Source organism: Brachypodium distachyon, chromosome 4 (assembly GCF_000005505.3).
Source record: "Brachypodium distachyon strain Bd21 chromosome 4, Brachypodium_distachyon_v3.0, whole genome shotgun sequence".
Taxonomy (NCBI): Eukaryota; Viridiplantae; Streptophyta; class Magnoliopsida; order Poales; family Poaceae; genus Brachypodium; species Brachypodium distachyon.
The window spans coordinates 44484923-44503606 of NC_016134.3; the positions used below are offsets into that span (position 1 = coordinate 44484923).

The window sequence follows — 18684 nt, forward strand, 5'->3', positions numbered from 1 at the left end:
GAACCGTCAAATCAATAGTTTTTTTTAATGGTCCGTCAAATCATTAGTTAATTGTTGATCAAAGTAAAATCTTAAAATATGTGGAAAAAAAAAAGTAACGGCCGAAACTAATTATAATGGTTAACCCCACGATCAAAGCAAACGAAATAGAGTCATTTTCAGCCGTCGGATAGAAGTAACGGTTGAGATCACCCTCGTCTCGAAAACCGACTACCCACGCAGTGAAAAGAAAAAAAGAAAAAAAAAAGGGCAGGGTCTTCTCCCCTAGTCCCCAATCCACCGCGCGCCGCCGCCACTCTCCGCCGCCCCGGACGCCGGCGTTGGTGAGCAAGCACCGGATCCCCAGCGCCACCACCATCTCTCCAACTCCCACGTCGGTACCATTCTCCGCTGCTCCGCGATGGCCACCCCGCCCCGCGTGCCGCCACCATGCCCCGATTCCCCCATGCCGTCGCCATTCTCTGGCGTGCCTCCATGGCCGCCCCGCGCACGCGCAGAACCATCCTCCATGGCGGCCCTTGCGTCCTTATTATCCCGGCCGATCGGTCTGAAAGTTCCTGGAGGCGTGGGCGGCGGCGATCTTGCCGCGGAGACGACGGCGATGTTCGACCGCTCGGCGATCACGAGGATCACTCTGCGGAAGTATACGCCTGATCTGCCACTGGTAAGTTCCTCCTCTTCCTCGGTGCGCATCGTACCACAAGACATCAACAGACTGTCCCTCCATACCATCATTTTTTTTAGATCGACAGGGGGCCTAACCAGGGGCGGAGATGAGGGGGACGAAAAACATACCGAACTTACTAGAGATAAAACACCAAATCATATAAAGTCTCATTTTAGTATTGACATAAAAACATAGCAACAAATATCTGATAGTACGCAAGAAAACTAAATATCTATGAGATCAAATCTATCTCGATGAGTACCGAAGGTGCCTTTTGCAGCTATTTCTTTCCTGCTATGGTCGATCATTTGATTGTTAAATAACTTGTCGACTTACACGGAAAGGTTTAAAATTGATAGATTGATCAGAAATACAATACATACGAATCATCAGCGGTTTTGATGGTGCGGCACCAGCGTGGTGACCTCTGAACGGTGCGTGCCTGCATCATCCGGCGAGGTGGCGAGCAGGAACGCTCATGGATCTGCAGGTGCAACCATGCGTGCGTGAATCATGATGGCGATCTAATTTAATTGGGAGGGAGCAGAGGCGATGACAAATACAGCAACCAGCAGCTCAGCTTTATGTTTTTTTTTCTTGCTTGTTGGGCTTTGTCCTTCACTGTTCCTCAGAGGCTCAGCATGCACAGGTTACTACTGGACCTGGCTAATTAGTCTAATTAATTAATCATCTATGGTCAATTAGCACTTATGGGCAGCTTACTACTACTGTCCCCCCCCGCAGGTTACTACACCCCCCCCCCCCCCCCCCCCCCCGGTTTCCATTATGAATGAAACCAGACGGCTGCAAAAGCGTACATAGATGGCCTCTAAACAGAGTCCAGGATGAAAGTATTACGAACCGAGAATTAAGAACAGAAGTAATAAAAGGCTACATATTTAGCCCTCAGCATGGAAAAGTCTCCAAGCTCTTGACATCAGTTCTCAGCATGAGATGTCTCCAGGCTCTTGGCAGCAGTTGAGTAAAGCAGACAGATCTGTTGCAACTTCTCCCGAAGTGCCAACTGAGTAGAAGAGGAGAGATCATCGTCACTGGAGATCGACAACTTGGAGCAGCTGCCAGAAAACTTGTCCTGCACCGTGAGGTTTGCTTCAGGAGTGGAAATGCCACCATGAGATATCTTCAAGGAAGTAGGTAAGGCAAGCTGAGAATCTCAGAAACATGCTTCTGGAATTCCCTCACTTGCTGCAACATCTCCTCTTTGAAGAGCACCTCCCATTTCTTGATAGATCTCAGAATCAACCACCAAATCTGCTTGATATCAGACCAAGAGATGTGATTAAATACCATACTATTCCTCTATGTGTCAGAGACTCCATTAGCAGCACAAATAACATTCATAACAGAGTGTTTTTTATTTGCAATCCAAAATTGTGTAACTGAAACTAAATCATGTCCCAGATGTTTCTTAAAGAAGAGTGGTTCAGTGGTAGATCCCCCTAGATGGTTTTAGCTACCACACATTTGAAGAAAAGGTGCTGGATAGATTCATTTTCAGAGCAGTAAACACAATTCTTCTGGCTTATGCAAGTTTCTTTTTTTTTCAGATTGTCTCTTGTCATGATCTTGCCGTGAGCAAGTAACCAAAGAAAAACATGTATTCTAGGTGGCACAACCAAGGACCAGACAACAGGTATGTGTACAGAGGTCATCCCCCCTGTACTTAATGGTAGCATAAAGGGAGCTGGTGGGATATACTCCATTACTTCGGTCAAAAAGAACTCCATTGCTGTTGTATTTCCAAATTAGTGTATCAGGTTCATTAGAAAGGTGAACATCTCCAATAATCTGCTCCAGTTCATACCATTGTTCCATTAGATGGGTCCCAAAAGTTCTACTAAATGAGACTTTGAAGGTCTCCCCATCCTAAACTGAATCGATTGTAGCACACTGCATATAACATACAGAGGCCAGAACTGGATGGATAGAGGGGAAGAACCAAACCAAGTGTCCTCCCAAAATCTGTTTTCCTTTCCATCCCCAACTACCCATCTATACCAAATTTATTAATTGCTTGAACATATATAACCCCTTTCCAAAATCTAGAAACTCCCACAGTTTTGCTGCAGAAGATATTGGGGTTACTGGTATTATATTTATATCCAATTATGGTTCTGCAGATTTATTCTCGTCAAGAGAATATCTTTTGAGCCAAGACCCAGGGAGACAGAGGTTGATGTCTTTCAGACAAAGAATACCAAGCCCTCCATAATCTTTTTTTCATGCATATTAAATGCTAATTAGCTAAATGCAGCTTTTTATGACCGTGAAAATCACTCCATAAACAATGGGCCATCTGGGAATTAATCATCTCCAGAGCCCATTTAGGAAATTTGAAAAAGGACAAAAGGTAGATAGGAACACTAGCTAGGCAAGATCTAATAAGAATGACTTTCCCACTATCGGAGAGCAGTTTCCCCCTCCACCCAGCCATTCTTTTTATTATCTTGTCAACTAGATGCCGGACATCTTCCTTTTCAGTTTATCACAATGGAAGGGGATTCCCAGGTATTTTATAGGAAAGTTGCCTAAAGAACATCCAAATATGTTCTTAAATGGCTCAACTTCATAAGGTTCCATTCCAATGGGGATGAGCTCACTTTTAGAGTAGTAACTTAATTCTCCCCGAAATTTTCTCAAAACAAGTAAGCACCCATCTCATATGTCTAGCTGTCTCTAGTTTGGGTTGTACAAAAAGGATGGTATCATGTGCATATTGCAAGCAGATGAATAGATGATTCCTCCAAGACATACCTCAGGGCAAAGCACTCTGATAACATGATGATGATCACCTTTAGGTAGCATTTTTATTTCTTGAACCCGCACCTAAGTGGTAAGTGCGTATCATTTTCATAAGAAGAAGAAACGCCGAGATGACAAAAGTTACAAAGGCCAAAAGGCCAACATAAAAACAAAAGAAAAGAAAAGAAAAGGAAGGAAGGCAAGAGCCAAACATAAAATGCTTTAAATAGCATTTTAGTAAGTGTATCTACTACAAGATTAACGAGCAGGGGTGAGAGGGGGTCTCCCTGTCTCAATCTCTTTCCTGTTGCAAAGAAATTACCTTCAAAGCCATTCATCCTAACTCCTATTGAACCTAGGTGGACAATTTGATTTATCCATCCAACTCATTTGTCCCCAAAACCTCTTTTCTCGAGTAGCTCTATGAGAAACTCAATATTGACTTTGTCAAAGGCCTTTTCATAATCTAATTTCAGGACCAATCCAGGGGTATGGGCCTAAATGACTGAGTGAAGTACCTCATGTGCAGTTACAACACTCTAGGATGTACCTCCCTTTTATAAAAGCAGATTGATTATAGGAGATAAGAAAATGCATCAGCAAGCCTAGTCGATTAGTGAGGACTTTTGTGAAAAATTTAAAAACACAATTGAGCAGGCTAGTTGGTTTGAACTTTTTCATTGATGTTGCATCTTTCTCCTTAGGGATCAGAGCAAGGACAACGAAGTTCAATAAAAAAATGTCAAGCTTTCCTAAGTAGAAGTCATGGAAAAGAGCCATCTGATCTTCCTTGATGAGATGCCAAAATTTCTGGTAGAATATAAAGTAAAAGCCTCTGGACTTGGGGCCCCATCAGAGTAGGAACCAAAAGCAGCTTTCTTGACTTCCCTCTGTGAAAGGCATTTCAAGTTTATCCCTATCTGTAGGGAACTTGCTTAGCAGGAGAGGAAAAAGAGTTATTAAGAGGGAAACCAAGCCTCTCGTCTTTACGGAAATGTTTTTTGTAAAAATCAGTAGCTATAGAGAGCATCTCAGATTGATCAGATGTAGGGCCGTTGAAACTATGAATAAGCACTTTTCTCCTCCTTTGATTCGCCACTGCATGAAAGTATGCAGTGTTTCTATCTCCCTCCTTTATATCTCTCTCTCTAGCTCTCTGCTTAGCTTTGATATCTTCTTTGAGCCAAATCGTAGACATCTCAATATGAACCTCTTTAAGTCTCTGCTGTTCTAAGTCAGATAGAACATTAGTCTCACCTTTAACATATAAGAAATCATATTCCTCCATTAGAGAATTCTTTGTTTTCCTTAGCTCAGCTTCAGTGTTCTTACTCCGAGCTTTAGTGACCTTTCTAGCTTTAGCTTGCCAGATATTCATGCTACCAGATACATTGGTGGGGGAGTTCCATGCTTTTGCAACAGGGAAATCAGCTCTTAAAACCACCACTTTTCAAATTTATATTAGTTAGAAGGAGTCTGCCCACACCAGAATCCCAAATGATCGGGGTGTGATCACTACCCAACCTTGGTTGAGCTTGTAAGGAAGCCAAGGGAAATTTTTGATCCTTCTGGATGATTAAATCAGTTCGATTTTTAGCCCAATTCTACTAGAGAGTTTGACTTCTAATAAGCTCCATATTTCAATCCAGGCATCAGACTTGTCACTCCATCTGTGATCCATCTTTCCAATGCTCTTGTCCTCCTAAATCTTACTAAGTTACCCCCCCCCCTCCTCCCCCCCTCCCCCCAAGGTAAGGAGGTTTCTACAAAAAAAAAGGGAGTGTTATTCAGCGATAAACTCTTCTTTACCTTCATTATAAGGAGAGCCATATACTGTAATTAATCTCCAGCATTGGTAGATTTATACTTAAATGTGGCAACAACAGAGAAGGTAAAATTCTCCCAAGATATAACTTAAAAAATGTCAGAATCAACCCCAACAGTGATCCCTCTAGCAGACCCCTGTGCAGGTAGACTGTACCAATTAAAAATTCGATGACCTACTAAGGATCCAAGAAAGAAATGAGACATACATTCTTTTTTTGTTTCTCGAAAACCAACTACTGTGGCATTTGTTTTATGTGTATCAATTATACATGTTTTCCTCCTTGGCGCATTTACCCCCCTCACATTCCAAACAAGAACACATTCAAGGAGAAGATTTTTTCCTACGGGAAGGGTTTTGTTGAAGAGGAAGAAATAGACAACACCCGCTCAGTTGGGTTTGTGTGAGGAGTAGAAAAGGAATGCATTACTATATCATCATCAGTAATGGGTAGAGCAGTAGCAGTAGTATGAATAGTATTTAAAGAAACATCAGGGAAAGTAGCATTAGAGACATATGATCTATAATAGTAGCTGGAGAAGGAAGTTTTCTATCAGGAAGGTAAATTGTAGTTTCAACAGTAGAACTAGTATCAAAACTATCAGGATTCAATACAGGTTCAGAGTGATTGAGAATATTGCCCAAATTGCTATGTGAAGAAGTGGGAGAAGTATGTAAAAAGCTAGTATCAATGTCAATGCCAACAGATGCAGCCATATCTAGCAGTGTTATCAGACAATACATCAAAAGGATTTGAAGAAAGAATACCTTGCATCTAGGAAGGGCCTGGAGTAGGGACTTCCAGATTTTGCTTTTTCTTGTTGATATGGGCCAGTTCCAGCATGGTTTTCCCTTTCCCTGGAATCTTTTACTTCTTCTAGTCACCCGCACGGCCGCACAGGGCCCCATTGCTTCTTCTTGTTGATATTTCCCTTGTCAGCTTCCACATCCCTCTTATCTTTTAGGTCAACCTGATCATCCTTCTGCCCATCTTCATTAATTGGATTGAAGGTAGGAGGTGGCTCGGTGTCATCATTCAGGCTCAGCATGTTAGTGGGTGTGTATCATTATTTAAGTATTTATATCATATATCAGATTTGAACCATTTCGATTTTTGGAAGTCAGAGATTGGATTGAGTTGCAGTTCAATTTTGGACCTTGCACCATCATCTTCTTGTTCTTTCTCTATACTATTATAAACAGAGAAGTAAAATGAGTTGTTATTTACCATTGAATAAGCCCTCGAAATTGTTAATAGGGAACGTATCCGGTGAAAACCTCTATTCGATGAAAACTTGAAATCTTCATCCTAACTATTAGATCCTAAATAAATGGATCAAATGAAAAGTGGAACATCTAATCACTTAAGCGCATTTTATAAAAAAACCTAAACCTCTAATCACGTGGGGTGGATTTTATAAAACGTGTTTAAGTGATCAGAGGTTACACCTTTCATCTAATTGATCTACCCGAGATCTAATGGCCAGGATGAACTTTTCACTGAATGGAGGTTTTCAGCTGATACGTCGCCCTATTAATATTTATGCAGTTTTTTTGTGGAATAATATGGTGTAGAAGCTCTAACAGGATTATTTGCATTTGCTGCCACAAATTAATTTATTTCATCCCCTCCAGGGCAGGAAAACTAAATCTACACTGTATGCACGTATTGATCAAACGACTAAAAAATGACACGCGTTCTCTCGGTGGTCTGCCCTCCCATCCTGCTTCTCCTCCCGGATTTTCTAGTCCCGCACGAAAGCAAAAAAAAAAAAGCCCCGATCCCGTCGTCTCTCTTTCTAGTCTCGTTGTCTAGGGTTCCCACCTCCGCCTTTGCCGCCGCCTTTCCCTAACTTCGTCGTCGCTCGGGCAGAGAGGGAACGCCACCACCTTCTCGTCCACCAGCACCAGGTCCCCCTCCTGCTCCCGCTCGCTCGCCGCATCCTCTCCTCCTTCTGCCGCCCCCACCTTCTCGTCCCCCCTTCTCCTTCCTCAACTCGCACCTCCTCCTCACCTCGTTGTTGTCTCTTTCCCCACCTTCCCGTCGATCCAGAAGCAAGGGATCGGGGCGGCTGCGTCGGTTAAATCGACGATGAAGCAAGGAGACGGGGCAACCTCATCAGTGAAATTGATGAAAAAGGAAGGGGAAGGGGGTACCTCCCAGGTGAAACCAAAGCGGAAGTTGCGGAGGATAGGTGACCTGGCTGGTGCAATTCGGAGAACCGAAGGGGTGGAGCAAGAGCATCCACCACCGAGACTTGTGGCGACGAGAAGAGAAGATGGGTTAAGCGATGAGGTGAGTCGTATTTTCCCCATTTTTTTCTCTACACTAGTAGCAAATCGCATATATGTGTGAGTCTTTTAAAAATAAAGCCCGAATTTATTCTTTCTTCCTTAAGTCATTAACCAATTTTATATGTTCATTACAATTTTACAAAGTCAAGGTATCTACTTTTTTGTGCAGTGGGATGCTTGTGCGATTTGTGACGATGGTGGTGAATTAATCTGGTAGGTTTTTGCACTCAAGTTTGAGTGGCTTCGTCTCCTTCAATACATGTGCAGTTGCGGTCTCTGATTGATCTTCTTTCCTTGAGAGCTGTTCTCCGTTGAAAATTTCACAGATTATTGAGCACTTTGTTTTCTTGAGATGTACGTAGATAGTGATTATATAATGTTGAAGTTAGTGTTCTTGTTGTGTTTTTTTTCAAAAATGAGTTACCGTTATTATTGCAAACAGAGTGCATTTATACATGTTCTGCCAAGCAAACTACCATTACAAGAAGATTATGCCGTGTTTATCTACTGTAATGGCTGATCTTGACATGATAGTTATTATTTCCATATAGCACACCCACTATGTCCAGAGGCCCACCATTATATGCCATTTTTAGGCATCATATTTGAAATAAAATATATAGATCTTCTTGAAGCTTGTCAGCCTGCCCAAAGCTTCTGAGTTATGATGTGCCAGTGTTAAGAATGTAGGATGTATTGCCTCCTAAATCTTACATGTGTTGCATGCAGTTTTGTTGAATCACTTGTTGCCAATAACGAACCATATCCCATACTTGATGTCGATGTTCCTCTTACCTTTTATTTAGGTGTGAGGGTGGATGTCTGAGGTCCTTTCACCCAATCAAAATATGTGGCCTGGATTCAATGTGCACAAGCCTTGGGCTTACTGAAGAACATTGGCAAACCCTCCACGCTAATAAACAAGAGGTATATCCTGGTTGATTGCCCGGTTCTCTTTTGTTTCACATTTTTTTTAAATAATGTTAAGAATGACATTTACTTCTTGGTTTTGTTTGGTAATTTAGAAATATATATGCAAGAACTGTGAGAATAAGCAACACCAGTGTTTTGCTTGTGGATTGTTGGGGTCTTCAGACTTGATTTCAGGATCTGAGGTATGCATAACATATGCATTTGATTATCTTTCATCAACATACTTTGCACCTTAAATGTTGTTTGGAAGGGATACAAAAATAATTTTAGAAGGAATAGGAAATCTCAATATTTTGGAGATGGAGAATGCAGACTATATGAATAGCCCTTTTTCTATTGGGGGTATCATGCGAGTATTGAAGATGCTGTATTATCTGTATGTTGTTATCTAGTATAGTACTTAATTATTTGCCAACTTCTGCATGGCTTTTCAGGTGTTCAAATGCAAGGAAAAAAATTGTGGCCACTTCTACCATCCAAAATGTGTTGCTGAACTTCTCTACCCTGATAGCAAAGGCCTGGCCATATATTTTGAGGAACATGTGGCTAGTGGACTTGAATTCCATTGCCTCATGCATAGATGCAGTTTATGTAAAGAAGCAGAGAACAGGGATGATACAGACATGCAACTTGCAGTATGCAGGCGCTGCCCAACTGCATACCATCGGAAGTGCTTGCCAAGGTTTGCCTTCACATTGGAGTGCCCTACCAACCTCAAACCTGCATTTTTTTTTTGTCATGCTTCATTGGTGAAACCATGTTTTCTTGTCCTCACAGTTACATGTTTTGTAGTGATATTTCCTTCATAGAGGACAATGACGAGGGTACTCAACAAAGGGCGTGGGATAACATTCTCCCTGATCAGATTTTGATCTACTGCATGTGTGTTAATTCTCCTACCTTTTGATCAGTCACATTTTATTTCGTCTCATTTTTTCTATCTAGACTCTTGGCATGATGTCCTTAAAATCTTTGTAGGAAGCATGAGATTGACAAAGATCTGGGAACTCCCAAGAGGGACCACATTGTGTTTCCTGATGACCGCCCCTTGTCCGAACCACCTCAATCGTCTCAGCCAGCAGAAATGGGATCTGATCGGGTGAAGGGCATTGATTCATTTGCGTCGAAGCACTTGTTCCCGCATCCCCAACCAGGTTCATGTGGTTGGATCGATGACTGATCAACCATTCGCTCCCTCTGTTGGAGATAAACCTGCAGTAAACCCATGGATAGGTTCCATCTTGATACATCATGAGACATACATGGTTAATGTTGAGGAGTTGTGTTTCCTTCCGTCAGTTTAATCTCATGTAGTAAGATGCAGATGAACTTGAGATAGAAAATATGTTGAGACGTAATTACTTTGTGTGGCGTGTTATTTTTGTGACTTTCAACCTTTCTCCTAAGTGGATTCATAGACATATCAAATCGCTTATTTTGATGGATGCCTGTGCTATTTGTTGGTCTATTTGGAACTGTTGTAATGATGTTGATTCATTTAAAAAAGTTAACCACCTTTTAAAGGTTTTCCGTCAAACGGCGCATTGTATTCGTATCTAGTCCTTCAGAACGTGGAGGCATGGGTTTACATGGACTTTGGGTGCGATCGGTTTGAGATGGTCGTCTACTCGTCCTCGTCCGGGGTTACCCAGCTGGGTTGGGTGGCAGATTTGCGGATTGAGGGAGCTGGGGAGTGTTACCGAACATACCCTGAAAGTGGCAATCGGATTGGGTTTTGTCGAGTGACTCCATATTATACCCATATCCATACCCATGAACTTACACAGTACCCATCCATGATATACCCACTCATGCCTATTCGGGTATCCATCAAGTTTAACCTAATAATTGAAGTGATTGTGCAGAAAGAATTGATAATATACTAGTTATGTTTTTTTCTCGAAAAAAGTATAGTTATGGTTTGATAAATTAGAGTGATTGTGCACCAATCAAAGATCATAATTCACATAAAAATTAAATAATACATTTTCATAATTGTAGTTTGTCATATAAACAAAATTAAAATTATTAATTGGATGACCCATGGGCAACATATGAGCATAAACTTGTATCCAGATCCTGCCCATGATTAATCGGGTTTCCCATGGACAGAAACAGCGATCCATACCCGGTCGGGTCGGGTATCCATGGGAGAAATTGTCACCTTTACTAGTTACATGTTGAGTGGACCTGATTAGATTTACTACTTGTAACTTTGAATTTTGTTATCTATCATTGTTGTCCAGACTTTACAATAATATATTGAGTAAAAAACACTCGAAGTCACTAAACTTGTTCCAAAAACTCAAATAAATAGCTGTATTATGCAAGTACAATATTTAAACTTGCACCGTGCATCAACCGATCCAGAAGCTAGCATAAGCATAGACCCTACAGGCTGAGGATATATATATACTAGCTGGTGTGCCCGCGCATTGCTACGAGTCAACAAAATCATAAACTATTTATTTTTATTTTCTATGTAGGCAACTCATGGCAACGTTGAGATCGGCATGCGGGTGTGGTGACGTCGGTCGTAAGACGGAGCAGGAGAAATCGTGAAAAAAACTGAAGGAAAAGAAAAATAACGAGCAGTAGCATATTAGTTGTAATTTTAACGAAGTTAACCAACGACGACGACCGTACCATCACCACCAATTTCAATTTAATATATTGGTATGATTTAATATATTGGTATGACATGATATGATATAGATATCCTCAGAAGAAAAAATCGGAAGAAAAGAAGAAAAAATAATACGAGTGCGGCCACGTTTAGCATGCGTACGGCGCAGCGTCCAGATTGGGAACCGGAAACGGATCGATCCGATACCAAATTACCGATCCTTCGCGATTGAGTGCCGGTAGACCTCCCCGAATCCAAGAACGCATCCAAGTATTAGGAGGCGGAGGCAGATTGACTGATCGAGCCGCCGCCGCCGCCGCCGCTGTCACTTCTTGTACAGGTTGAGCCTTGCTTGCTCACGCCCTTCTGTTGTCTATCCGGCCGCCCAGGGTCTGTACATCAAACAAATTGGTGTTCTGATCTCATCCTTGAGGCAGATCATGGCTGTGATAAAGGTGCCAGTGAGCAAGCTCTCCAAGGCAAAGAGAGACGACGACAGCAAGCAGAGCTGTGCCAGGGAAGAGGATCGATCCAACGAGGTAGTGCCAGGAATTGTCCCCAGCTTTTGCTGACTGTTTTGTTTTTAGGTTTGTACTCCCTCCGTCCCATAATAAGCGACTTCATATTATATGTATCTAGACGCTTTTTAGGTATAGATACATCCATATTTGAAAAAATTTGAGTCACTTGATATTGGACGGAGGAAGTATAATTTCTCTAGAAAACGCAAAAGCTTAGCGTCTCGATGATGCATTGTTTAGATATTATTATTACCCGGTTGCTTTGCTAGTCCGTCGTTGGTCTAAACGAAAGTGCAGCTGCTCTGTTATTGCACACCGGGAGTTTCTATGTTCAACATTTGATTTACGCGTACATAATTTTGCAGAAATATACTATTGTCTCTGCTGTTATGGTTTAAAATTTGATTTTCAAAACATAATTGTTGTATGTCTAATTTCCATGGTACTAGATGAAATTTGTCTTACAAAGCACACTCCCATTAATCATACATATTGCATACTTCAGAGAACCAATTTACTGTCCCATCACCATACATATTTTTATGCATTTTTCAGAGAACCAATTTACTGTTCCATTGCAATACATATTTTTATGCCCCATATGTCTAGCTTTCTCTGTTCTTGTTTTTGTCAAGAAGATGTACACATGTGGCCTTAACTAGGGGCTTCTCTAGAGGCAATTACATTCACTTTTTTTCTAGATTGACTTCACATTTATCTAGCGTGGTAGCACATTACCATACCATACATGTGCCTTCTAAAAACGTAGTTCCCACATTTAATCTCCTATTTAAATCACTAATCAATTTTATATATCCATTCCAATTTTAAAAAGTAAGACATCTACTTTTTTGTGCAGTGGGATAATGCCTGTGCAATTTGCGATGATGGTGGTGACTTTATCTGGTAGGTGCCTTCATAATTAAGTTTGAGTGGCTTAAGCTCCTTTAATACATATGGAGTTGCACTCATTAACTCGCTTTCTTTCCATATGAATTGTTCTCCATTGAAAATATGACCAACTCTGCTGTGCACGTTTTTCTTTAGCAGATAGTGATCTTGTAACGTTCTAGCTGTGGTGTTGACTTGTAACAAACAGAGTTCATGTTTTGTCAACTAAACTATCGTTACCAGAAGATCATGCTCCATTTATCCATTGCAATGGGTGATCTTCACATGATATATGATGGTATTATTTTTTTGAAAAGTATGATATGATGATATTTATTTGCAAATAGAACATCCACTATGTCCAGAGGTTGTTCTGTAATCCAGTCCCACCAATATTTGCGATATGCGTCATATTTAAAAATAAAATAAATGGATCTTCTCGAGGCTTGTCGGGAACTGTGTTTTTAGCTCCCCAAAGCTTCTGAGTTATGATGTGCCAGTGTTACAGGTCCAATATGTATTTCCTCCTAAATCTCGAATGTGTTGCATGCAGTTTGTTGGATCACCTGTTGCCAAGAACAAACCATATTTTCCATGCTTAACATTAACATTTCTTCTTACCTTGTTTCTTTAGCTGTGAAGGTGGATGCCTGAGGTCTTTTCACCCAACCAAAAAATATGGCGAAGATTCAATGTGCACAACCCTTGGGCTAACTGAAGAATGGTGGCAAACTCTTCAGTCTAATGAACAAGAGGTATTTCCTGATTGGTTTTTCTCTGTTTCACAATTGTTTTTGTAATGTTTAGTGTGAAATCTGCTTCATGCTTTTGAATGTTTATTCAGAAATATATATGCAAGAACTGTGAGTATAAGCAGCACCAGTGTTTTGCTTGTGGATTGCTGGGGTCTTCAGGCTTAACATCAGGATCTGAGGTATGCATATCAGATACATATGGTTATTTCAGAAGGGATCCATAAATGAACTTTAGTATTATTAAATTTTTAGAAGAAATAGGAAATCATAATATTTTTTGGATGGAGAATTCAAAGTATATATATCTTAAGAGGTCATTTTCATCCCAAGTTTTTAAGAAATTGTAATATATACATGTAGTCAGATGGTAATACTTAATTCTATGGCAACTTCTGCATGGCTTTTCAGGTGATCCAGTGTAAGGACAAAATGTGTGGGTACTTTTACCATCCTAAGTGTGTTGCTGAACTTGTCCACCCTGATAGCAAAGCCCAGGCCATATTTTTTGAGAAACGTGTTGCTCTGGGACTGACATTCCATTGCCCTCTTCATAGATGTAGTTTGTGTAAAGAAGCAGAGAATAGGGATGATAAGGACATGCAACTTGCAGTATGCAGACGCTGCCCAACCGCATACCATCGGAAGTGCTTGCCAAGGTTTGCCTTCACATTGGAGAAGATGCCCTATCCTCCACCCGCACCTTTCTTGTTATGCTTCGTTTGTGCAACTACATTTTCTTGTTTTTCTTGTATTCACAGTTACTTGTTTTGTAGCGATATTTCCTTTGAAAAGGATGGCAAGGAGGGTACTCAACAAAGAGCGTGGGATAACGTTCTTCCAGATCAGATTTTGATCTACTGCATGTGTGTTAATTTTCCAATTCTTTAACTGTCACATTTTCCCTTCTGTCTCGCTTTTCTTGTCCAGACTCCAGACGTATTTATCTCATTAAAATCTTTGCAGGAAGCATAAGATTGACAAAGATCTGAGAACTCCCAAGAGGGACCACATTGTCTTTCCTGATGACCGCCCTTTGTCCGAACCATCTCGATCGTCTCAGCCTCCAGAAACTGGATGTGATCAGGTGAAGGCCATCGATTCATTTGCACCGAGGCATTTGTTTCCGCATCCGCAACCAGGGTCATGCGGTTGGATAGATGACTGATCGACCATTCCCTATCTCCTATCTGCTGCAGAGATAATAAATGCAATAAGCTAGTAGTACCTTTTTTTCTATATAACTTGATACACGGTTGATGTTGAAAATTACCATCTGAAGGTGCGAGATGGAGATGAACGAGAGATGAAAAATATATATCCGGAACACTAAATAATGATTTACGTTGAAGGTGCAATTTTAACTTTTGGTTTATATAGATCTTTGCTTTCAATGTTTGTTGAATCATGAAAGCCAGATCGTTACTAAAAAAACGTGATTCCTATGAAATTGAGTGAGAGCGTAGAAAGAGAGATAAGGAGAGATGCATGCGGCCCAAAGTGTAAAATGGCATTCCTTTTTTTGAGCGGAAAAAAGGAATGATATTCCTGACCACACGGCACGATGCCCTGTGTGCGGCCCGAAGCCTGTATCACGAAGCCCTTGCGTTCGACCCAAAGGCCTATTTACGGCATGAAGCCCTGCATTTGGCCCAGAGACCTATGTATGGCCGGCGGGAATCCCTTCCTTTGCCCCATGAACTTCGGCCTGCTCTGTGTATGGGTCCTTATCCAACTCGGTATTTTCCCTTCGAAAAAAAAATCCAACTCGGTATTCGGCCAATGGCATGAAGCCATGCATTTGGATGCCCGATGTGTGGATTCGCTACTATTGTTTTCCTTGAAGGGACTAATTGTTGTACATGTGTTAGGCTAATGTACAATTCATGTCACGTGCATAGTATATACTCTGCCTTTTGACCTACTCCTAAGAGCATCTCGAGCGGATTTGTTAACTGGTCCCAATCCCAAGAAACTTCGATAATTTTCTGAAAGTTGCAAAAAATCCTCTTTAGTATTTCTTTTTCTACTCTAAAAAATCCTCTCCAGTAGATTTCTTATATGGTTCCAACCTAAAACTTTAGAAATTTCCCATTTCTCCTTTCAAATTCACATTCCCAAAAATTCCCTAGAGCAGTTGGCGGGAAGAGCAACTGCTCATGTCCAGACTTTTCCTCGTCCCCGACCCGCTGATATGCCGCCTCCTCCATGACACAATTCATGAAGTGGTCCACGCGCGCAGAGGCCTGTTGCCGCCCCATGCCATTTGCCCCACGCTCGCTGTCAAGCTCCGTTTTGTCAGCCACCGCCACCTCAATGCACCCATGGTGTTCGACTTGGAATTCCTAGAAGAAAATCTAGCAATTCCTCTTCTTTTGCTTCATTTGCTTTCTACTAGGGGCGGACCAATGCCCAGGACAACGTGGGCTATAGCCTTGGGCTTGAAATCAACTTTCTATGTATGTATATGTATAGAACAAAATCGAAAATCTCTACTAACTGAACACATGACACACTGTTTAGTCCTAAACTTAGATGCAGCGCAAGGCAAATCTTGGTCCGCCACTGCTTTCTAGAATGTGGTTGTGTGTACAAATTGCATTTTGATGCTTCATCATTGGAGGAGGAGAAATGGGATGAAGGCAAGGAGATGGCGGTTGTCATGTTGCTTTATGAGGAGCGTAGCAAGGAGAAGAAACATGGTGGTTTTGTTAATTCCTGTTCGTCAGACAATTCATAGGAAAAGGCAAGAATGCCACCACAAGCTTATGGCAAATTACTTTGATCCTACTCCTGTCTAGTGTCTGTCCAGCTCGGTACTTTAGGCGAAGGTTTAGAATGTACCTTGGGTTTGTTTAGGCGCATTGCAGCTATTGTTTCTCTTAACAAAACAAAACAAAAACTAGTATGGGTAGTATTCTAAAATTGGATATTTGATCCAAGCTAGGGGACTGGACCTGGTGATATCTACAAAGATTATACATAATATTTATCATTTAATCGTTCCCCAAAATGTGGGCCGGCCGAGAGAGAGGAGTCCTCACCTGCATGCCCACCGTTTTCTCCAGACGCGCGCCCACCGTTTTGTTTCTGTTTTTCATGTAATCATCATCGTCTAATCAAACAAAAACCAGCAGAAACAAAACAGCTAAGTTTTTATTACACGCGGTGTTTCCAGCGGAGCAGTTAATCAAGGGGCGCAGCTGCTGCCTCGCTGGTGTCGTGTTGCCGAGAAGCAATAAAAACCCAAACGAAACCGACCTCCATTCCTTCCTGCCGAGTCTTCTCTTCGGATCGTTTCCATGCTCTCGCCTCTCACGCGTCTTCTCTCTTCCGATCTGGGCCGGCGCTGGGCTTCGCGAGGGTCAGTCGGCTCCGGTCTCGGCCCGTCGGCGGTGCCGTCGGCCAGTAGGTTCGCGCGTGCATCTGATAGATCGAGGTACGGGCAAGTTCTTCTTGGTGGATTGTTGCGGTAGGAATTCTTCGTCGTTGATCAGATCGATCTTTTTTAGATCGACCTTTGGGCAGCAGGGGATCAGCAGCCAGCCGTAAGGTACAGTCAGATCTCCTGTCTTTTACATCTTATAATTCTCTCCAAGATTTATAATCTCTGCCATGTCCTTCTGCACTTTGATGGATTAATTTCCTCTCCTGTTGATTACTTGTTGTGGACTGGTAGGAGAGGAGTTCGTTGCGGAGCAGGAGAACAAGTTCCTCTTCTTAGTTGCTTCCTCGGGCGCCCATAGATCCAGAAACCCTCGTACAACAGCTACAACCCTAAAGGCTAAATCGAAACCGGCGTCTACCCTACCTTGATCCGGCAGATCAGCTCAGAGTGCATGCATGGGATGGAGGCAAAGATGAGCAAGTTCTTCGACTCGGGGGGGCTAACTCCTTCTTCACACCCTGCAGGTGCGACATATATATCATATCATCGCCGTAAGAGAGACCCCTTCTTTTGCCTTGATTTTTTTTGGATAAGCTTTTTGCCTTGATTCAACTGATTTAATTCTACCTAGATGCAATTCGAACTAGATCCGAAAGGAGAGTGGATATATATTGTTATTATCACGAGCATGCTGGTGCTTGATGCCTCCGTCCCCCTGCAGGTAGTGGGAAACTTGCCTATGGAGTATCTGTTAAATTTGTGGTACTTTAGCATGTATAATCTTCAGTTAGCTAGTTCATTTGGTCTTGGTATTCTAGTATATTAATTGAAATGTCATGGGTTCAACTAAATTACTAGATGTAGTTAGTCCGCTCCGAAATCGCACGTCCATTTCAAGTCAGTGAGATATTTCTTGTGCTACTATTCCCTCATTATATTAAAAATAACACGAACTATCTTGTACATCTTCTCTTGGCTGTTGCTATATTGATAAATATGCAGTTTCTCTTCAATCATCACATGCATATTTATTTCTCTGTTTTCTCTATTATTAACATGTACTTAGTGCTGTGAAAGAGATATTGCCGAGGCTGCAAACCGAAGAACGGAAAAATGATATAGCATTATGAGGCTATCTAATTGGCTCGTACATAGGCAGCCAGAGGATGTGGATCATGGAATTGGCATGATTGAAGGTCAAGTAACTTATATGTTAGCCTGATTTAAGATTTATTTTATGCAACATACTATCTTACGTGGGATCTTATAGTGTCCTTTTTACCTCAGTCGAGCTGAGCAAGGCGCAGCCGGCCACAAAGGTACGTACTCTCCTGTCTTTTACGGCTCTACATCTTCGATCTCTCCAAGATTTATAATCCTGCCGCGTCCGTGTGCAATTGATTTCCTCTCCTCTCATGTGTTTTCTTAATTAATTGCTGTGGTAGGAGAGGAGTTCCTGGAGGATATGAAGTTGGGGGCCGCTTGGCTTCACGCTTCCGAGACTCAATCCAGTTTCTTCGTTGCCAGTTGCGGAGCAGTCAAGCTCAGGGTACATACTGTAATTGATTTTGATTTGCATAAGGAGCAGGAGCAGCGGGCCCTAAGGTACATACTCTCTTGTTACTCAGATATGTATACATAATCCTATGCCCTTTGCAATTGATTTTGATTTGCGTACGTCTATCTGTTTGCTTTGCTTGTGCCCTGATTTTTGACTGGGGTGATGTACGTAGTTCTTACGTGTTAGATTAATGATTTGCCGGTAGATTTGATCTGGTCACTACCGGATTTCTACGTTTTGCCGTTTGCCCCATGCACTCGGTAAAGCCTGGTTTGCCCTTGGCAAAGGCTTTGCCGAGTGCCACCCACGACAAAGGCTAGCTGCTCGCATACACCTTACCCGGGATACCAACTTTGCCGAGTGCCATTTATCAGGCTTTCATTGCGGTACTTGGCGAAAAAAGCAAGGGACAAAAGGGAGAATGAAACGGAGGTGGAATGTGGCCGAAGGGTTTGCCGAGTG

General features: G+C 41.9%; 2 protein-coding genes and 1 long non-coding RNA gene across 7 annotated transcripts; all 3 read left to right on the forward strand.

Annotated features, from left to right (window-relative positions):
* The first annotated feature begins 220 nt into the window (after positions 1 to 220).
* Positions 221 to 9997, forward strand: LOC100825038 (protein ENHANCED DOWNY MILDEW 2). 4 transcript variants are annotated; one of them, XM_003576906.4, is made up of 9 exons: positions 525 to 664; positions 2236 to 2321; positions 6891 to 7551; positions 7720 to 7763; positions 8357 to 8477; positions 8576 to 8665; positions 8918 to 9165; positions 9276 to 9365; positions 9462 to 9997. In XM_003576906.4, the coding sequence occupies exons 3-9, from the start codon at positions 7348 to 7350 to the stop codon at positions 9661 to 9663; spliced, it is 999 nt and encodes a 332-aa protein (XP_003576954.1). In that variant the 5' UTR covers positions 525 to 664; positions 2236 to 2321; positions 6891 to 7347; the 3' UTR covers positions 9664 to 9997. The 4 variants fall into 4 exon arrangements, with proteins under 4 accessions (XP_010238606.1, XP_003576954.1, XP_014758719.1 ...); XM_014903233.2 differs by lacking the exon at positions 525 to 664 and adding an exon at positions 1465 to 1822; XM_024454682.1 differs by lacking the exon at positions 525 to 664 and adding an exon at positions 2146 to 2163.
* A 1216-nt stretch (positions 9998 to 11213) lies between these two features.
* LOC100829545 (protein ENHANCED DOWNY MILDEW 2) lies at positions 11214 to 14631 on the forward strand. Of its 2 annotated transcripts, XM_003578721.4 has the most exons (8): positions 11214 to 11449; positions 11547 to 11648; positions 12490 to 12536; positions 13156 to 13276; positions 13366 to 13455; positions 13685 to 13932; positions 14050 to 14139; positions 14240 to 14631. In XM_003578721.4, the coding sequence occupies exons 2-8, from the start codon at positions 11550 to 11552 to the stop codon at positions 14439 to 14441; spliced, it is 897 nt and encodes a 298-aa protein (XP_003578769.1). In that variant the 5' UTR covers positions 11214 to 11449; positions 11547 to 11549; the 3' UTR covers positions 14442 to 14631. The 2 variants fall into 2 exon arrangements, with proteins under 2 accessions (XP_003578769.1, XP_010238608.1); XM_010240306.3 differs by having other exon boundaries at positions 11214 to 11648.
* Positions 14632 to 17745: 3114 nt separating this feature from the next.
* Positions 17746 to 18317, forward strand: LOC112268918. Its single transcript, XR_002960451.1, has 3 exons — positions 17746 to 17857; positions 17949 to 17980; positions 18107 to 18317. It is a non-coding gene; the product is annotated as an uncharacterized LOC112268918 (long non-coding RNA).
* The last annotated feature ends 367 nt before the right edge of the window (positions 18318 to 18684 follow it).

Bases quoted from the DNA above. Each gene is read 5' to 3' on its own strand.
- LOC100825038 (XM_010240304.3), top strand. From the start codon at position 401: ATGGCCACCCCGCCCCGCGTGCCGCCACCATGCCCCGATTCCCCCATG. The intron at 8,478-8,575 runs GTATATCCTGGT...TTGGTAATTTAG, and splicing joins TCCACGCTAATAAACAAGAG to AAATATATATGCAAGAACTG. The intron at 9,166-9,275 runs GTTTGCCTTCAC...CATGTTTTGTAG, and splicing joins CATCGGAAGTGCTTGCCAAG to TGATATTTCCTTCATAGAGG.
- LOC100829545 (XM_010240306.3), top strand. From the start codon at position 11,550: ATGGCTGTGATAAAGGTGCCAGTGAGCAAGCTCTCCAAGGCAAAGAGA. The intron at 11,649-12,489 runs GTAGTGCCAGGA...TTTTTTGTGCAG, and splicing joins AAGAGGATCGATCCAACGAG to TGGGATAATGCCTGTGCAAT. The intron at 13,277-13,365 runs GTATTTCCTGAT...ATGTTTATTCAG, and splicing joins TTCAGTCTAATGAACAAGAG to AAATATATATGCAAGAACTG.